Source organism: Serinus canaria, chromosome 2 (genome assembly GCF_022539315.1).
Source record: "Serinus canaria isolate serCan28SL12 chromosome 2, serCan2020, whole genome shotgun sequence".
Lineage (NCBI taxonomy): Eukaryota > Metazoa > Chordata > Aves > Passeriformes > Fringillidae > Serinus > Serinus canaria.
In genome coordinates, this window is record NC_066315.1 from 19,781,676 (window position 1) to 19,796,353 (window position 14,678).

The 14,678-nt window shown below is 37.5% G+C and overlaps 1 protein-coding gene across 1 annotated transcript in view; it reads right to left on the reverse strand.

Annotated features, from left to right (window-relative positions):
- Positions 1–14,478, reverse strand: part of MALRD1 (MAM and LDL receptor class A domain containing 1) — a 237,004-nt gene extending 222,526 nt beyond the window's left edge. The window contains exons 1-5 of the mRNA XM_030234818.2: positions 14,301–14,478; positions 9,653–9,793; positions 5,886–5,980; positions 5,643–5,804; positions 1,699–1,792 (exon numbers count right to left, since the gene is read on the reverse strand). Coding sequence (XP_030090678.2) covers positions 1,699–1,792; positions 5,643–5,804; positions 5,886–5,980; positions 9,653–9,793; positions 14,301–14,478 — 670 coding nt within the window. The remainder of the gene's footprint in view (positions 1–1,698; positions 1,793–5,642; positions 5,805–5,885; positions 5,981–9,652; positions 9,794–14,300) is intronic.
- Between the last annotated feature and the right edge of the window lie 200 nt (positions 14,479–14,678).

The window sequence follows — 14,678 nt, forward strand, 5'->3', positions numbered from 1 at the left end:
AGTATCACAGTTTGCATCAAGAAACTCCTGAAAGCACAACAATTTAAGATATTTTACTCACAATCATAAAATCATACCCAGGCTAATGAATACAAATGCACAGGTAATCTCTTTTGTGCATTAGTACTAGGATTAAAAATCATGAGGAGTACGTTAAAAATGCAAGTTTTAACTAGGGATAACATGAAATTAAAGTGTTTTTCATTAAGAGCCTACTTTTCCAGACATTCCATAAGGACTAGTGAAAAAATTATTTCAAATTCACCCAACCATTAGTCTGACCTTTTGTTTTAATTATTGGAAAATGTTTTTTTTTTCAGTAGTAAAATTTCTCTTTCAGGGAGAAAATTAAGATTCTTTGACCCTGTTTTTTGGCTGCTGTGAGCCATTTAGATGTCACCTAATGAAGTTGACTTCTCCTAATGAGGAAACACAGGATAAGAACTGGATCTTGTTAGAATATACCTGAGGCACTTGACAGTGCAGCAGCTCAATCTGTGAGGCACAGCATGGAGTTCAACAGCTGCCATGTAAGCTAAATTTAACACCTGGATTTATAGGATATGGTGAAAACATACATCAGCTTCTTTTTTTTCCTCTTCCATCTCTTTGAGACAGTGTTTCATAGCTGTGGTTTTTGGTTTTTTGGTTTTTTGTTTTGTTTTTGTTTTTTTTTTTTTTTTTTTGCTTTAGAAGGACTTTGTTGAAAAAACTCAGTGTACTTACAAACACATCTCCCACAGCAACTGGTCAAACAAGTACATAGATTTCTAGAATTATAAAAATCTGAATATATATGCCTGCTGGCATCATTAAATTAGGGTTTGTATCCTGCTCTTTATGTGATCTGCTTGAAATTGCTTAGCACTCTAACAGATTGATACCCATGTGCATCTCTTTTCAATAGTATTTTCCTACAGGGAAATCTAGAGAGCATTATTTAGGAGTATGGTACACACAAAACCAACCATGTAACCTAACTTGGTTTGTCAAACACTGCTTTTATTATTTCAAGTTAAGTTTAAAGTCTAAACCCTCTGTGCCCAAGAATAATAGAAAGAAAAACAAAGGAGGTGCTTTGAATCAGAACCGCACTCACCTGAGGATGTGACAGAGGTGCCAGAGGGCAATACTCTTGTGTAATACAGAGCAGCAAGCAATTTAATTTATGCTAGGATGGGTAGCACTCCTTTTCTATGAAAAAACATTGGGTTGAAAAGGGAAATAGGAAATGTTTTGCTGATGAATCCTGACACATAGGGATGGTCTGACTGCAGAGATGACCAGCCTGACATTACAGCTCTTGGATGAAGCAGAGCAGAACAGCATAACCCCACTGCACAGCTGAGGATCAGGACCTTCTTGCATTTAGAAATACACAAGTGCCTTGGGTATCTTCCTAGTCAGCTCCAAAGCTTTGCCTGAACTGGCTGAACATATCAATTGTACAGCCAAAAACAGCAGATTTTTTTTATCCACTGAGCCCTACATTTATAATGTATCAGATTTGTTAAAACATTGTCTTTGCAACGGTGTTTAAGTGTGAAAAGAAAGATGATTGTTTAGGGAAATGAAAATTAGCAAAATGAAAACATTTACGGAGCTAAAACAGCAAAATAATTCCATTGCCATTTCTCTTCTAATCCAAGGAAAAGACAAGGTAAAATGGCCTGGCTCCTGAAAAACTTGTATTCTTACCCTGTGCTATAGAACATCCTTCACTAAAGGTGATATCATCAATGGCAACACTTTCACCTTGTCTCTGGGTCTCCACCATCCCCGAAAAGATAACCTAAAGAGATTAACAGCAAATCAACAAGCAACAGAGCTTATCAGTGTCAGAGACAAAACAAAAAAGCACACAATAGATGCTAGTCAAGTCCATGGGGTATCTATTGGAAATATGAGAACTCTAATCACATATTTAACAATTTTGGAGGATTATCATCCTGGCTTTTTTGACACACCTGTGGCTTTTTTACCTGAGCACAGATAGGTAGTCCAATCATCTAACTCAAGATTAAAGTAAAATTTAACAGGAAAGATCTGAAAATCACAATAAAATGCCTTTAAATCTAAGCAAAGATCATGACAGTTAAAGAACAGAATACAAAAGATTGTGTTTTTTATCAAGCCATTACTCCACCATAGACTACAAATATCCACATTTTCTGGTTGATTTCAGAATTTCTCAAAACCTGGAGAAAAGTTCAGAGCAAAAAAACCCCACCATTATTCAGAAGCCTTTCATTACATTTTTAGGCAAAACAAATCTTGAGGAGTACTTGTTGACAATTATTCTGCTCTAAGTTACATATATTTTACTTTTCCATCTTAAGGGCAGATTTCAATCCACATTTGTAAATGCACAGGCTATTACACATTTTCTGCAGTGGTGCACAAGGAAACTGACTGATCAATCGCAGTCCTTGGGAAAACACAACAAAAACATACCAATCAAAACAACCACACAAATCAGTCCTATGAATAAAGTTCCTTAAAATATTCCCTAGCCTCATCTTGGGATGAAACAGTTCCAGGATTTTCCAGAGTCTTGGAGGCACAATCTACCTAGAGGTACATTCTAGCTCTGATTAAGGAATTCATGGTGTTAGCAATAATTTTTCAAGCATTACCTTGAGAGTTCAGCAACAACCCAGAAATGCAGTAAATCCATAAATTACCAAGAACTGAGTTTTTCTCTGTACAAGATGACACAACTTATCCAATTATTTGACCATTATGTTATAAATTGGAATTTTTTGAGGGGTGTAATCTTTTGTCTTTTGTTTTACTGAACCTGAAGTTGGCTTGCACAAGAATGGCAGCCATACCACATTCAAAAATATGTTTATGTGAATGAAATGCACCATCTTGGAAATTTGCTCATTTGATTTGTTTTAGAAAACAGTATTTTGAATTCTTGAATTCTGCTGCAATGATATGTGCAGTTAATGTGTACTTTCATGACATCACCACAAGAAGGTCAAGTAAGTTCCTAAAGCAATATAGTGCACTATTTTATAATTAAAAACACCAGAAATATTATTTAATATCAAGGATTTGACAAATAGTTTACCTTTACATGGCGATGTTTCATTTTGAACTCAAAATTTAGTTATTAATACTTCATTTAAAATAAATATCTATTTATAGCTTGCATTTGGGGCTTCATAGTCAGATTTTATTATATAGTGAGAAAAAGTGATTTAGATGATGCTAAAGAGGGACTAGCTCACTTTACTGGAGCAAAGAATCAGAGAATGCTTCAAGATCAGATTCCATCAGAGCACACAAAGTCTGTGTGAACCTGGGTTTCCTCAAAACTCATGAGCAGCCTCTCAACTTTCCCACTTCCAGAAGACAGTATTGCTAGATGCCTCCAGATGCTCTTGTGTGTAGAAAAGATTATCTAGGTTTTATCTGGTGCAGATATCCAGCTGACCTTCCCTAAGTTCATTCCCATAATAACCAAAGTGACTCACACCCAAGTTTACTCCAGAAAGGAGCCATTCCGTTTTCCTTTTCACACAAAGTCTAGAGCTCTTTAAGCTCGCACGTCAGTAACAAAAACAAGTCTTTGTGGCACTATTTGCTCATAATTGTAATGATATTTATCTCTGCAATATCTGTGAGCACCAGATCAAATGAACATTGCAGCTCCACTAGTGGCATGGAAGGTGCAGAGGGACTTCAGGTGGGACCAAACACGAGCTGGGCTGGCTCCACAGTGCAGCCACAGGACCAGATTGCAGCACAGCTGCAAAGCACAAGGTAAAACAGGAATCAAGCATAAAGACACAAATGAACACTAAGCTTAGAACACTTTTCCCTAATGAAGTCTGGGAGACAGATATTTGTTCTCTTAATCAGAGGAAAAGTAGCTTGGAGAGAATCCCATGATTCAGTTCTCCAAAACTCAGCCAAAACAGACATACTGAGCTTTCTGCTTGTTCAGTAGTTAAACCACCGGCAATCTCTGCATTTCAGAACTCCATAAAATGCAGATTTTTAAATGCCAAACTAAATTCTGTATTCCATAAATATAATCCAGACTCTTAGTAAGAAGAGACATAAGTGTTATACAGTCAACATCAAAATAAGTGAAGAAAATAAGCACTGGAGATTCAGAGGTAGATTTTAACTAAAATCTCGCTTCAAATGTGTTTTTAAAATTAAAAAAAAAAGGACTAAAGCACCCTATTTCAAATTATTTGTCTCCCATCATTTTTTTCCCATAGAAACATTAATAATCAAAATTTTATCTTGAAAAACGCCACAGGTATCTCTGTAGGCTTGGCATATAAAACAACAAGTGCAAAAGGGCAAGTGAATTGCATTCACTTGTATGACAGTGATATCTTGCGAGTTGTCACTGGAGAAAAATGTGCAAACAGAAAAAAATTTGCTCAGCTTCACACTCTAGGTTTTGTGAGGTTCTGAGCTGTGTTTCTTAAGTCAATTGTAATGATTACTGCAGTAAGTTTGACACCAGCCTGGACTCTGCCCATCAGTTCACTTGATAGAGGCCAAAGGATAACCAGGTTTGCAAGCAATAATCTTGTTAGGATTGGACATAGCAATTCAGAGGAAGTAGATGCCATATTATATTAACCATTTCCAGACTCAGTCAGTTTTCCAATATGAATGATGAAAAAATAAACCTAGAAGGAAGTCCTTCCAATACAACCTCAGATTGCTATACATACACTCTTATCAGGTAGAGGTCAATACTTGTGATCAATACTTGTGTTGAGTTGGGTACAGGTATATTGCAATGTGCCTTCTCAGAGGAGTTAAGCAGGCCAGTATTACTTTAAAAATCAAGATCCTGTTGGATGCTTTAGCACGAAATGGAAGCCAAGTAATTATGGTACTTATTTGGTTTATGGAAACGAGGTTGTGCTGCCTCACCTTCAGGTTTGCATGCTAAGCAACTTCACAGTAACTGCTGTAGCAGGAAAGGCTTCTCATTTTCTTCTCTGTTCCCCACTTTCTCTCCAGTATTATGCATAGCAGTGAGTGTACATCACCCACAACATTATAGCCCTAAGTTACATTTACTGTGCTAATGTTTTTTGTAAATGCACATGCAAAAACGTTTAAATGGCCTATGATATTTGCATTGCTTTTCAGTAGCTTTGAGCAAAATTAAGCCATTTGCATGTATTCTGTGACAAAGGCTCAAAGCTGCAATTAATAGTTAAGTACAGTGTTTGTAACCTGCGGTACCCCTATAAAACAGTATCTCATAGTATAAAATGCAGTTGCCTGTATAAATGAAACTTTGAGTTTATCAGTCCAGTTAGACTGAGACTAAGAGAATACTGTATTGAAACTTAAGATCACAAGTATCTCACCTGTGTGGGCTGGTAGATAATTTATGGCTCAATGAGACTGTTTAATTTAAGACACATGCACAGTTTATGCAGAGTTTGGTGTCAGTGTTAACACCATTAAGAGTTAAGAACAAGCTGTATTTGTTAATGCAAACTATGATCATCAAAATGGCTTTTTTCTCATTTACCTCATGATAGTGCCTTGTTTTCAATTACAAAATATTTAATGCTGACCTATTGAAAAGACCCACCATTTATAAAGCATTGAAGAAGTATCCTTTAGAGTAACCTCCATTTACTCACCTCAAACTTTTCGGTGCTATTGATCGTAATGGTATTTACATTCCACTGATTTCTGAGCTCTCCTGGATCTTGCCAAATGTTTGTAACAGTATCTTCAGAGAGCTTTTGAAGCCCCACCATTAATGTTCTGCTCATTTGACTGACCCAATAATGGAATCTAATCTAGGAAAAAGAGGAAGGTCTGATTATTCCAGGGAAATACTATGGCAAACAGTGTAATACAAAGAATGTGCATCAAAATACCTGGCAAAGGTGTTCTTCATTGGTTGGAAGGAAAAGGCTTGTCCTTAAAGCTGCAGAAGAGGATTGAATTTCAGAGGACAATGAGAGGAAATAGGCTGTTAAAAGGAACAAAAATAGAAAACTTAGAAGCCTGGAAACAAAAAATAAAACAAGGGGGAGCAATATGCACAGGTATAAATTAATAACTAAAAACGGAACTGGAATTGTTTCCCCAGAAAGGATTAATAGCACTTCTAGCCATTGTGATCCAAGCTTTTTTTCCATGTTCAATATTGTCATGGTATTGCTCCATGTTCCAGCTAAAATTTTAAGCAGGATTCCAAAACATTTCATGTGGTGATGTCTTAAATACTCAGCATTTTGGGACAAATGACTTATTCAGAAAGCTGATCCAGAGACTTTAAGCTCTAATGATTGAGTACATCAAATATTTCATGCCCAAATTTCCAGCTTCTGTAAACAACAGAACACATTTGTCATGACAGTTCAGGTCTTTGAGGAGGTGGTGGAACATGGGAGAGAAAACTGTGGTGTATTTACAGGTTGAAAACTGGCGGTGTCTCGGTTCTGGCTGCTTGGAAAATTGCCTTGAGAGAAAGATGTGGTATCCCTGTATATTCCCAATATAAAAAGTTGTCTTAGTAATTTCAAAGGTACCATTAAAGATGCCATTATTTTTCATTTACAAAGCAAGTCCTTGCTTCACTTGAAAGTGTAACAGCTCAAGAGGAGTCAGTGAACTTTGATTGTTGCCATGCCCTTTGACTGATCATGTCTCTTCCTGACAATATTGTTTCAGATCCTATGACAGATGGAAGGCAACCATATTTCAGGATATCAAATACTCTAAGTCAAAATTTGGCCCTTCCTGAGCACAAAGATTTCAGAGATGTTAGATGCTAAGGATTCAAGATGAAAAAGAAAGAATGGAAAAAGTCTCCATCTATTTTTAATTATTTTTCTTCCTTTCTCTTTTCTTCCCCTTCCCAAACTCCAAACAATGCCAAGTAACTTTCCTCTGACATTAACATGCTAATGAAAGGAGGAAGATGAAGGAGAAAAATGGCCAAGCAGGACTAGAGGAAAAAAAGTCCTAAAAATATAGATTAATACATTCACCAAATACCAGAGGATAGACCAAAACATCTAACTACTTAATTTATTAAACTACCCACCTTGACCTCTCATTCTTGTGTGGAGCTGGAAAGCCCCTGATGAAGCACCACCAGCCCAGCTCAGGGCTGGAGCATTTTGCAGCCTGCTACCAGGGCAATGACCAAGCTGCCCCCAGGTTTTAGACCTTACCTGACTGCTCAGGCAGCACTTTCAGAGCTGCCAGCTGCAAGGGTATTGCTCCTACCCACAACAGATGGCTTGGTGTCTCTGCAGAGCCCTGCCCCTGATCCAATCTGTTCCACTGAATGTCAGCTTCCATGAAATTTTGAAATTTTTTCTTTTAGTTCTCTAAAGATGGATGTGTCTAAGAGTAAAAAAATTATTTTTTGCCTGCCACTGGAATTTTAAGTTATACACAGATAGGGAAGAAATACTAATTTTAAGAAATTCTTTGAACAGTCATTTCACAGTATGCCTCTGCATTGAGAATAGTTTCATCTAGTAAAATCAGGTTGTGGATTTTTTGGGGGCTTCTTTTAAAGTGGTTGTCACTGTTTTGTTAAATTACTTTTTTAGTGAAAAAAAAAATCCATGATAGGCAGACCTAAGGAAATATTTTGGGTTCTAGTAATTGATTACATAAATCTCCAAAGAAGTTAAATTTACCAAGAGATCTTTGCTTTTCTGCTAATGTGTGTCTTATCCTGATGCAGGAAGTCTTCCTTTTAACACTCTACCATAAAGCATACTCTGCTCAGTTGTCACAACAGAGAATCATCTCTGGGTTTTAAGCAGGAACCAACATAAAACTGATTACATCTGTTGAGTCACCAGCAGTGGGAAAGCTCGACTCATTGCCATAAGAAGATAAATATTTCCTAGGCAATTAGAATCAACATTTAGAAAATGAAAGTGCAGTTTAGACATTCTTCAGGTAGAAAAATAGAAGCAAATTAATACAATGCATTTAAATCTCCTTGGCTATTCAGTTCACAAACACTTCAGTTCATGATTCTCAGTCTTTTGTCTTCTGTATAAGTTACATTTATCCTTACCCACCAGTTTTTAATGATTATTAGTGCATCTTTCTGGCATTTGTTGCATCCTGATGTGGTATGTACTACCAATTCCAAAGTGCACAAATTCTAAAAGCTTAACTGTAGCAAGATTGTTACCTGCTTTTTTTATTCTAGTCAAGAGTTTGCTATATTTGAATTTCATTGTATTTTTTGGGTGTTTTTAATGTGGTTTTTAATGAGAAAAGCTTTATTATTTTAAACCATTTCACAACTTGCTTACTTGAAATAAAGCTTGTGTTTCTGAAAAAGGTTTCAGAGGTCGCTGCTCACATTTTTGTGCCAACATTTGTTTCAATCAACACTTATTTAAGAGCAGCCTTATCTTTGGAAGCATAGTACACACAGCAGGATGTGCTTCTGAGATACAAAAACTGATGTTGCTAAAAGCACATCACATATAAAAATTTTTTTAATTAAGAGTATCATGAGAATTGTCCTCTGTGAAATGAGAACTTGCAATAAAACCTAGACTGGGGTATTTGGTTGCTGTTTTCTTCAATAAAAAACAATTAGATGTGGGTTTCATTTTTATCTGCTGATCCCTAAGCAGGTTTTCCATCCATCCCCTTGAAACCACCAATTTATACTCATCGTTGTTGGGAACTTCTGCCTGTTTGGTGGCTCATGCAATGTGAAGGAGATGCTACTTTAGAAGAGTGCAGATTCCCACACTCCCAGATCAGCAAAGTTTGGGAATGGGGTGAAAAGCACCTGGGCTAATCACAACAACACCTGAATCCCACAGGATTCTCCTGTACATGCTCCAAGGCATGCCTGCCTTCAGGTGCTCACCATGAGGGCTTCCAAAGCCCTGCTTGTGCCTGGGAGAGATGGGAGGGTGTTGGTGGAGGTGAAAGGAAAGAGAATAATTGAAAATATGGAGAAGAGAACTAAAGAGCTGTTGTATTACAGTATGTATCACAGAAGGAAAAGCAGGGTTAATTTGGCCATAGGACAAATATAAAGGGTATATTTTGTCTGAGGACAGACAAAAGGAATTATTTAGTTGAAAGACACTCTTCAAGGTAAAGTAGAAGTGTAAGAAGATTTAGAAAGAAGCTGGCTCACAAAACAGGCTATCAAAGTTTATCCTGTCTCCAAATACAATGTCCTCTTCTCTCAAAATATTTGGAGTAGTAATATTAGCCACAGATGATAGATACACACACTCCAGGCATTTGTCAGTCCAAGAAAACACGAAAATAAGTCTCAAAATTTCTAAACTTTGCAATCATCAAGACTGAATTTATCTCCTAATATCTCCAAAACCAGTAAAGGTCACTCTGGTAGGTGAAGATATCTTTTGAAACTGATTACTTGCTCCTCTATAACAAGAATTGCTTACTGGAATACTGTCTTTCTCCTCCCCTTTCCCCCTGGAATTCTGGGTTATTGTAATTGCAATCACCCTAAAGACTCCTCAAAATCACCTCAAAAGACACAAGTGCTCAGGAAACATGTGGCAGAATATAATTGAACAACCAAGAAATTTACAAAATTTAGTAAATTAAATAGAAAACTGCATAGTATGTAAGAAACCATGGTTTCCCCAAAGATCATGTGGAGTCTTACCACTCTCATTCCCATTGTGGTCAGAGTATGGTGGTCCCATCCCAGACCGACCATTTCTTCTTATCCAGCCAGACTGTAAATTGAATTCGGGAAGAACTTTGCATAGATTGGTTTCAAAATCACAGTAGTTCCAGGAGGAACCTGGATTGAAGCAAACAAAAAGAAAAAATTGGAAGCTTTAAAATAGAAGCAAAAGGATATTTTTTTCACCATCACTTGCTGTTTAGCTGACATACAGAAACTCCCTGAACAGTGTTTCTGGAAAAAAAGTGAGAACCACCAGAATGTTTAAATCATGTGCAAAGAGAATCAATGCAGTGGAGAGAGACAACTGAGAATGAACATTGGGAAAAAAGCACCAAACAACCAAGACCTTCCTTCACCAAACCAAATCCAAACTCATCCATTTATATTTTATTACTATAATATATGTTCTTTTCATTACAAATATGTGTGTAGTTACCTTTTTGTAAGAAAATCTCCAAGCTAGTATAGTTTATATGCAAAAGATTTTTCTTAAAATACTCTGCAGTGCTAAGGTGAATTTTTTTTCCAGAGCTCTTGCAGGGAAAAACTAAGACTTAACACCAGGATGTAATCAGAGAACAAGTTTGGGTTGTTTTTTTTTTATTCCATATTATTCAAAGAAGAGACAGAACGAATCCTCAGAATGGCATAGTGTCCCCACTTGCCTTTCCTATTTCTTATTTCTTCCAGTACATGTCACAATGGGGTGAGGAAGGAGCATTTTCCCCTTCCAGATTCCCCTGTAGAGCAGTGGAGGGTGGAAAAGGGAGGCAGAACACCTTTCTGGCACCAAACCCCCTTTGGTGCATGAGCTCATGCAGGCAGTTTGAGGTAGGTATGGACCAGATCAATAACTGCTTGCTGGGCTGGAGGGACAGCTGTTGGTTTTTCACAGGTGTCCAACAGCCCAGTATGGATCACATCCAAGCTGAATGGAAGTGCTTGGATGTGCTTGACAGGCTGGACAGCCCCATTCCTTGAAGTACTTCTTGTAGTGGGGGGAAGATTTAATTTAAAAAGAAGTCTAAGTAGATGCAGCTGTAAAGAACAAACCTATTGCAACTCCAGCCTAAGCAGAGCAGCCAGTACATGGCACTGTCTCCAGATTTTGTGTCCTGTGTGGAAACTTTCAGTTCCCCTGCCCTTTGTCTTGCACAGCAGAGGGAGGTGGCCAAGATCCTGCCTTTTAATTGGATTTTGGTTAGACACAGGAGCTACAATGCCTTCACACTCCCTTTCCAATTGGTGCCCACTCCAGGCCCCTGCTAATGATTTTGGTCCAGTCTGTGTTATCATAATTCACTGGTCATTTTAAATAAAGTTGTAACTGCAGCATTGCAGAACACAACGATGTTCAATTTCATGACTTTCATATTTGTATCAGTTTACTGCAACAATTAATTACAAGGTGAGGGGAAAACAGAAATAATTCAAACAAGCATTCCAGACTCAAGTTAATGTGCAGACTGGCTGAGTCATCAACCAACTTTTTATTGCTCCTTTTATTCCTTAGATCTTTAAGTGGCTAAAAGTCATGTCAGAGGTACATCAAAAGCACTAACAGTACTGAAGTATATCTGCTGGACATTGCATGAAATGCACCAAATCATACTCAATATTTCTTCAAGAATTTTCTCATACCTGATAAAACAATTGCAAATTAAGATGCATGAAATAGCAAGAATTGTAGCATTTTAAATTAAAAAGAAATAATAATTCAGCATTATTTTCCAAGGTAGCATTAATTTTCACAGGAAATATGACTTCAAAGCAAACCCATGTCAATTTGCTGGGAGACAGACTTACAGAGGTAACGTCACTGCATAGAGAGGAAAAGTTCAGAAGGAAGAAATCTCTGGGATTTTTTAGACAACTTTTGCTGAGTTTCCCATGAACAAAAAAAAAAAAATCTAAACTTCTAAGAAAAAATTCCAAGTCTCATAGGAACAGACTACACTTAGAAGTTCTATTTCAAGTGGGCATGTGTATAAAGTCTGGGATATTCTGGGAGAAAAATATATATAAGAATATTTAGTTATCGTTCATTTCCTGGCAAATATTTTTCATTATGAAGACTATTGAGCAATAAAGACTGGAATTCCAATTTTTATATATTTTCACTGCAGAAGCTTTGTTAAATCTGAGCAACACCCAGGGAAAAGAGCAGGAAACTGTCACCAACATGAGACCAGAAGCTGAAACCTAAGCAGAAAAATAATTTTGCAATAATCCCAAATCCCAAGAAAGAGTGGCAGCAAGACAGATGTTCAATTTGACACCCTGATCTGTATCTTCATGTCTGACAGCTGATTTATCTCCTGAAGTAATCCAGAGCATTATCCAAGCAGTCCCAGCATGCAGCCTGTCCTTCAAAGCCTAGTTCTACCCCTCTGGCTCATTCACATGAAATGCAAAATAATGTCATATTTAGGGCTTTTACAGAGACCATAGGCTCATACTAGTCTTTGGAGAAACCCTTAATTCTTTACTTTCATATAAGCATTTGTCTAAAGTTATATTCCCTCAAGAGACAAGGATAAAATCCTCCATAAAAGATAATGGAAGAATGCACCTCTTGTTTCATATTCCATATTTTATTGTTCCAGGCACAATAAAAAATGCTGCCTGGAGTAAATGCCCTTTCCAGAGGAAACAAGACCAAGCACAATGAGGATTTCAGGCTTTTAGCTTACCCACCTCTTGTGCCAGTGCTAAAAATATATACTAACCTGAGACTTGTTAGACATGTCAGGGAATTCAACAGGCATTTCAGCCATTGCCATTTATTACATTTTTGTACTGCACAGGAAAGTTAAAAAATTGTACTGATATCCAATACAGTCTCAATAATTGTCTTAATTAGCAGAAAAATAAAAAGCAAATATCCTAGAGCTGATTTTAGACTCCTGCTCCAAACAGACCTCTGCATCCTATTTGGATATAACAGGGAGTCCTAGCAGAGGAAGAAAATCTTTATGTGGTTGGACACAAAACTGTAATTTGAAGAACCTGGATTTAAGCTGCTGCTCTTTCTCACAGATTTCAGGTGAATTCAGTGATTGCTAACATGCTCTGATTAGAAGGTTTCAGTGTGGACAGATAAATACAGGCTCTTCTAAAACCATCTGTTTTGTATCTAAAATGAAATTTGAAAATCCCAACAAAGATGGTAGCTTCCTTTGTTGCACAGTGAGTAGGAGAACTTAGATAAGCTTTCTAGTTAGAATTAAAACTTTTGATAAATCCAAGCTCTTCCTTGGACTCAGAACAAAAATCTCAAGGACAAGCACTACCTTGTACATCTGCCCTGGTTTCAGCTGGGGAAGAGTTAATTTCTTACAGTGGATTCAGAATGACAGTGGTGTTGATAACACGCTGATGTTTCAGGTTTTTGCCAAGTCATAGAAATCCTATGGCAAGGACTTGTTTTTCCCTTTGTCTCATGCTCTACCAGGGAGGAGTTTGCAGGGCTGGCTCAGCTGATCAGAGCCTGGTGCTAACAACACCAAGGCTCTGGGTATGGGCTGCATGTGGGCCATGCACTCATGTGCTGGACTCAGGCATCCTTGTGGGGCCCTTCCAACTCAGAATATTCTGTAATTCTGTAAAAAAATAAAATAAAACCCCCAAAACTGGGGCAAGGGGGAGCATAGCTGGGAAGGGTCATGCCCACTGAATAAACAGGTGGAATTTAGCTGGAAGCACAGATGATCTGGGGTCAGGAAGGGGAGGTTTGACACCAGTCAGTGAGAGGGTAGCAATTGTCTGGTACATTAATTGCATTTTTTACTTTTTGTTATCATTATTATTTACCATTGTTACCCTTACCATTGTTTTATTTTACTTTATTTTTGTTTTCAATTAATAAACTCTTCTTATATCAACACACAAGCTTTACTACACTTCTCATTCCACCACAACCCAGCAACTGTGTGATGTTTCATCTCCAGCTGGGCTTAAAAACCTGCCATGAAATTCTTTGCAGCAGTATTTTGTAGTGCAGTATTCCAGAAATACTGGAATTCTGATGCAATTTTACTCTTAGAATAGCAGTTAAAATTCACTCTCACCACTTAGATCAATTCCTTACAGGAAATAGCACCAATTGTGTTCGCCACCAATGCATGTGACAAAGATTGAGCCTGGATAATCAGTTGCTAATCAGTTCATGAACTCAAGGAAAGTTCCACCCTTGACAAAAAAATACAAAAAAAAACAAAACAAAACAAAAAAATGGAGCTTATACCTGGTCTGGGTATTTTGTATTAAATCTGAATTCTATCAAACAAGTTTCCCACAAATTGAGGAAAAAAGTATGACTTGCTGAATCTTCATTGAATCTGGATGAGGAAACACTTGCTTTGTGATGTAATATCCATATGAAGACTCATGAGAGTCTTGCACTTCACAAATGTTGAAAAAGAAGAAAAGCATAAAAAAAAATATCAAACTGAAGCTGGAATAAACTTTTCTTTAAAAACTGAAGAGGCTAAAAAAAAAAAAAAAAGCAAGAAAAAAGAATTCCCAAACATTTTCCAACATAAAAACATTCCTTCTAGTTCTCTCTTCTGTCACATTTGGTTACCAAACTGTATCACATTGCTAAACCCAGAAGACTCACCTTGTTTGCCATCAGTGCTGTCTCCACAGCAGCTGGTGGAGATGCACACTTCTCCAGGTGCAGCAGAAGAGCCATCCCCACGCTGGCATCCCCCTGCTCTGGATGGCTGAGTGTTCGCTGGAGCAAAACAGAACAGCACACAGATGTATAGGAGCCTGTTCATGGGCTGTGCTACCATCCAAGGCTTCACTTGGAAAATAATCACTGAAACTGCCTGGAAGTGCCTTTTATCAAGCTGTGTTTACACACATCTCTCTGGGAGATGTTTTTAGAACCTCAGTTTCTTAATCTGCAGCTTACAGGAAGTCACTGCTTCTGCAAAGCAATGACTTTCAACCTGGTGTGTCTTAGGATAATATTTAACTGAATATAACATTT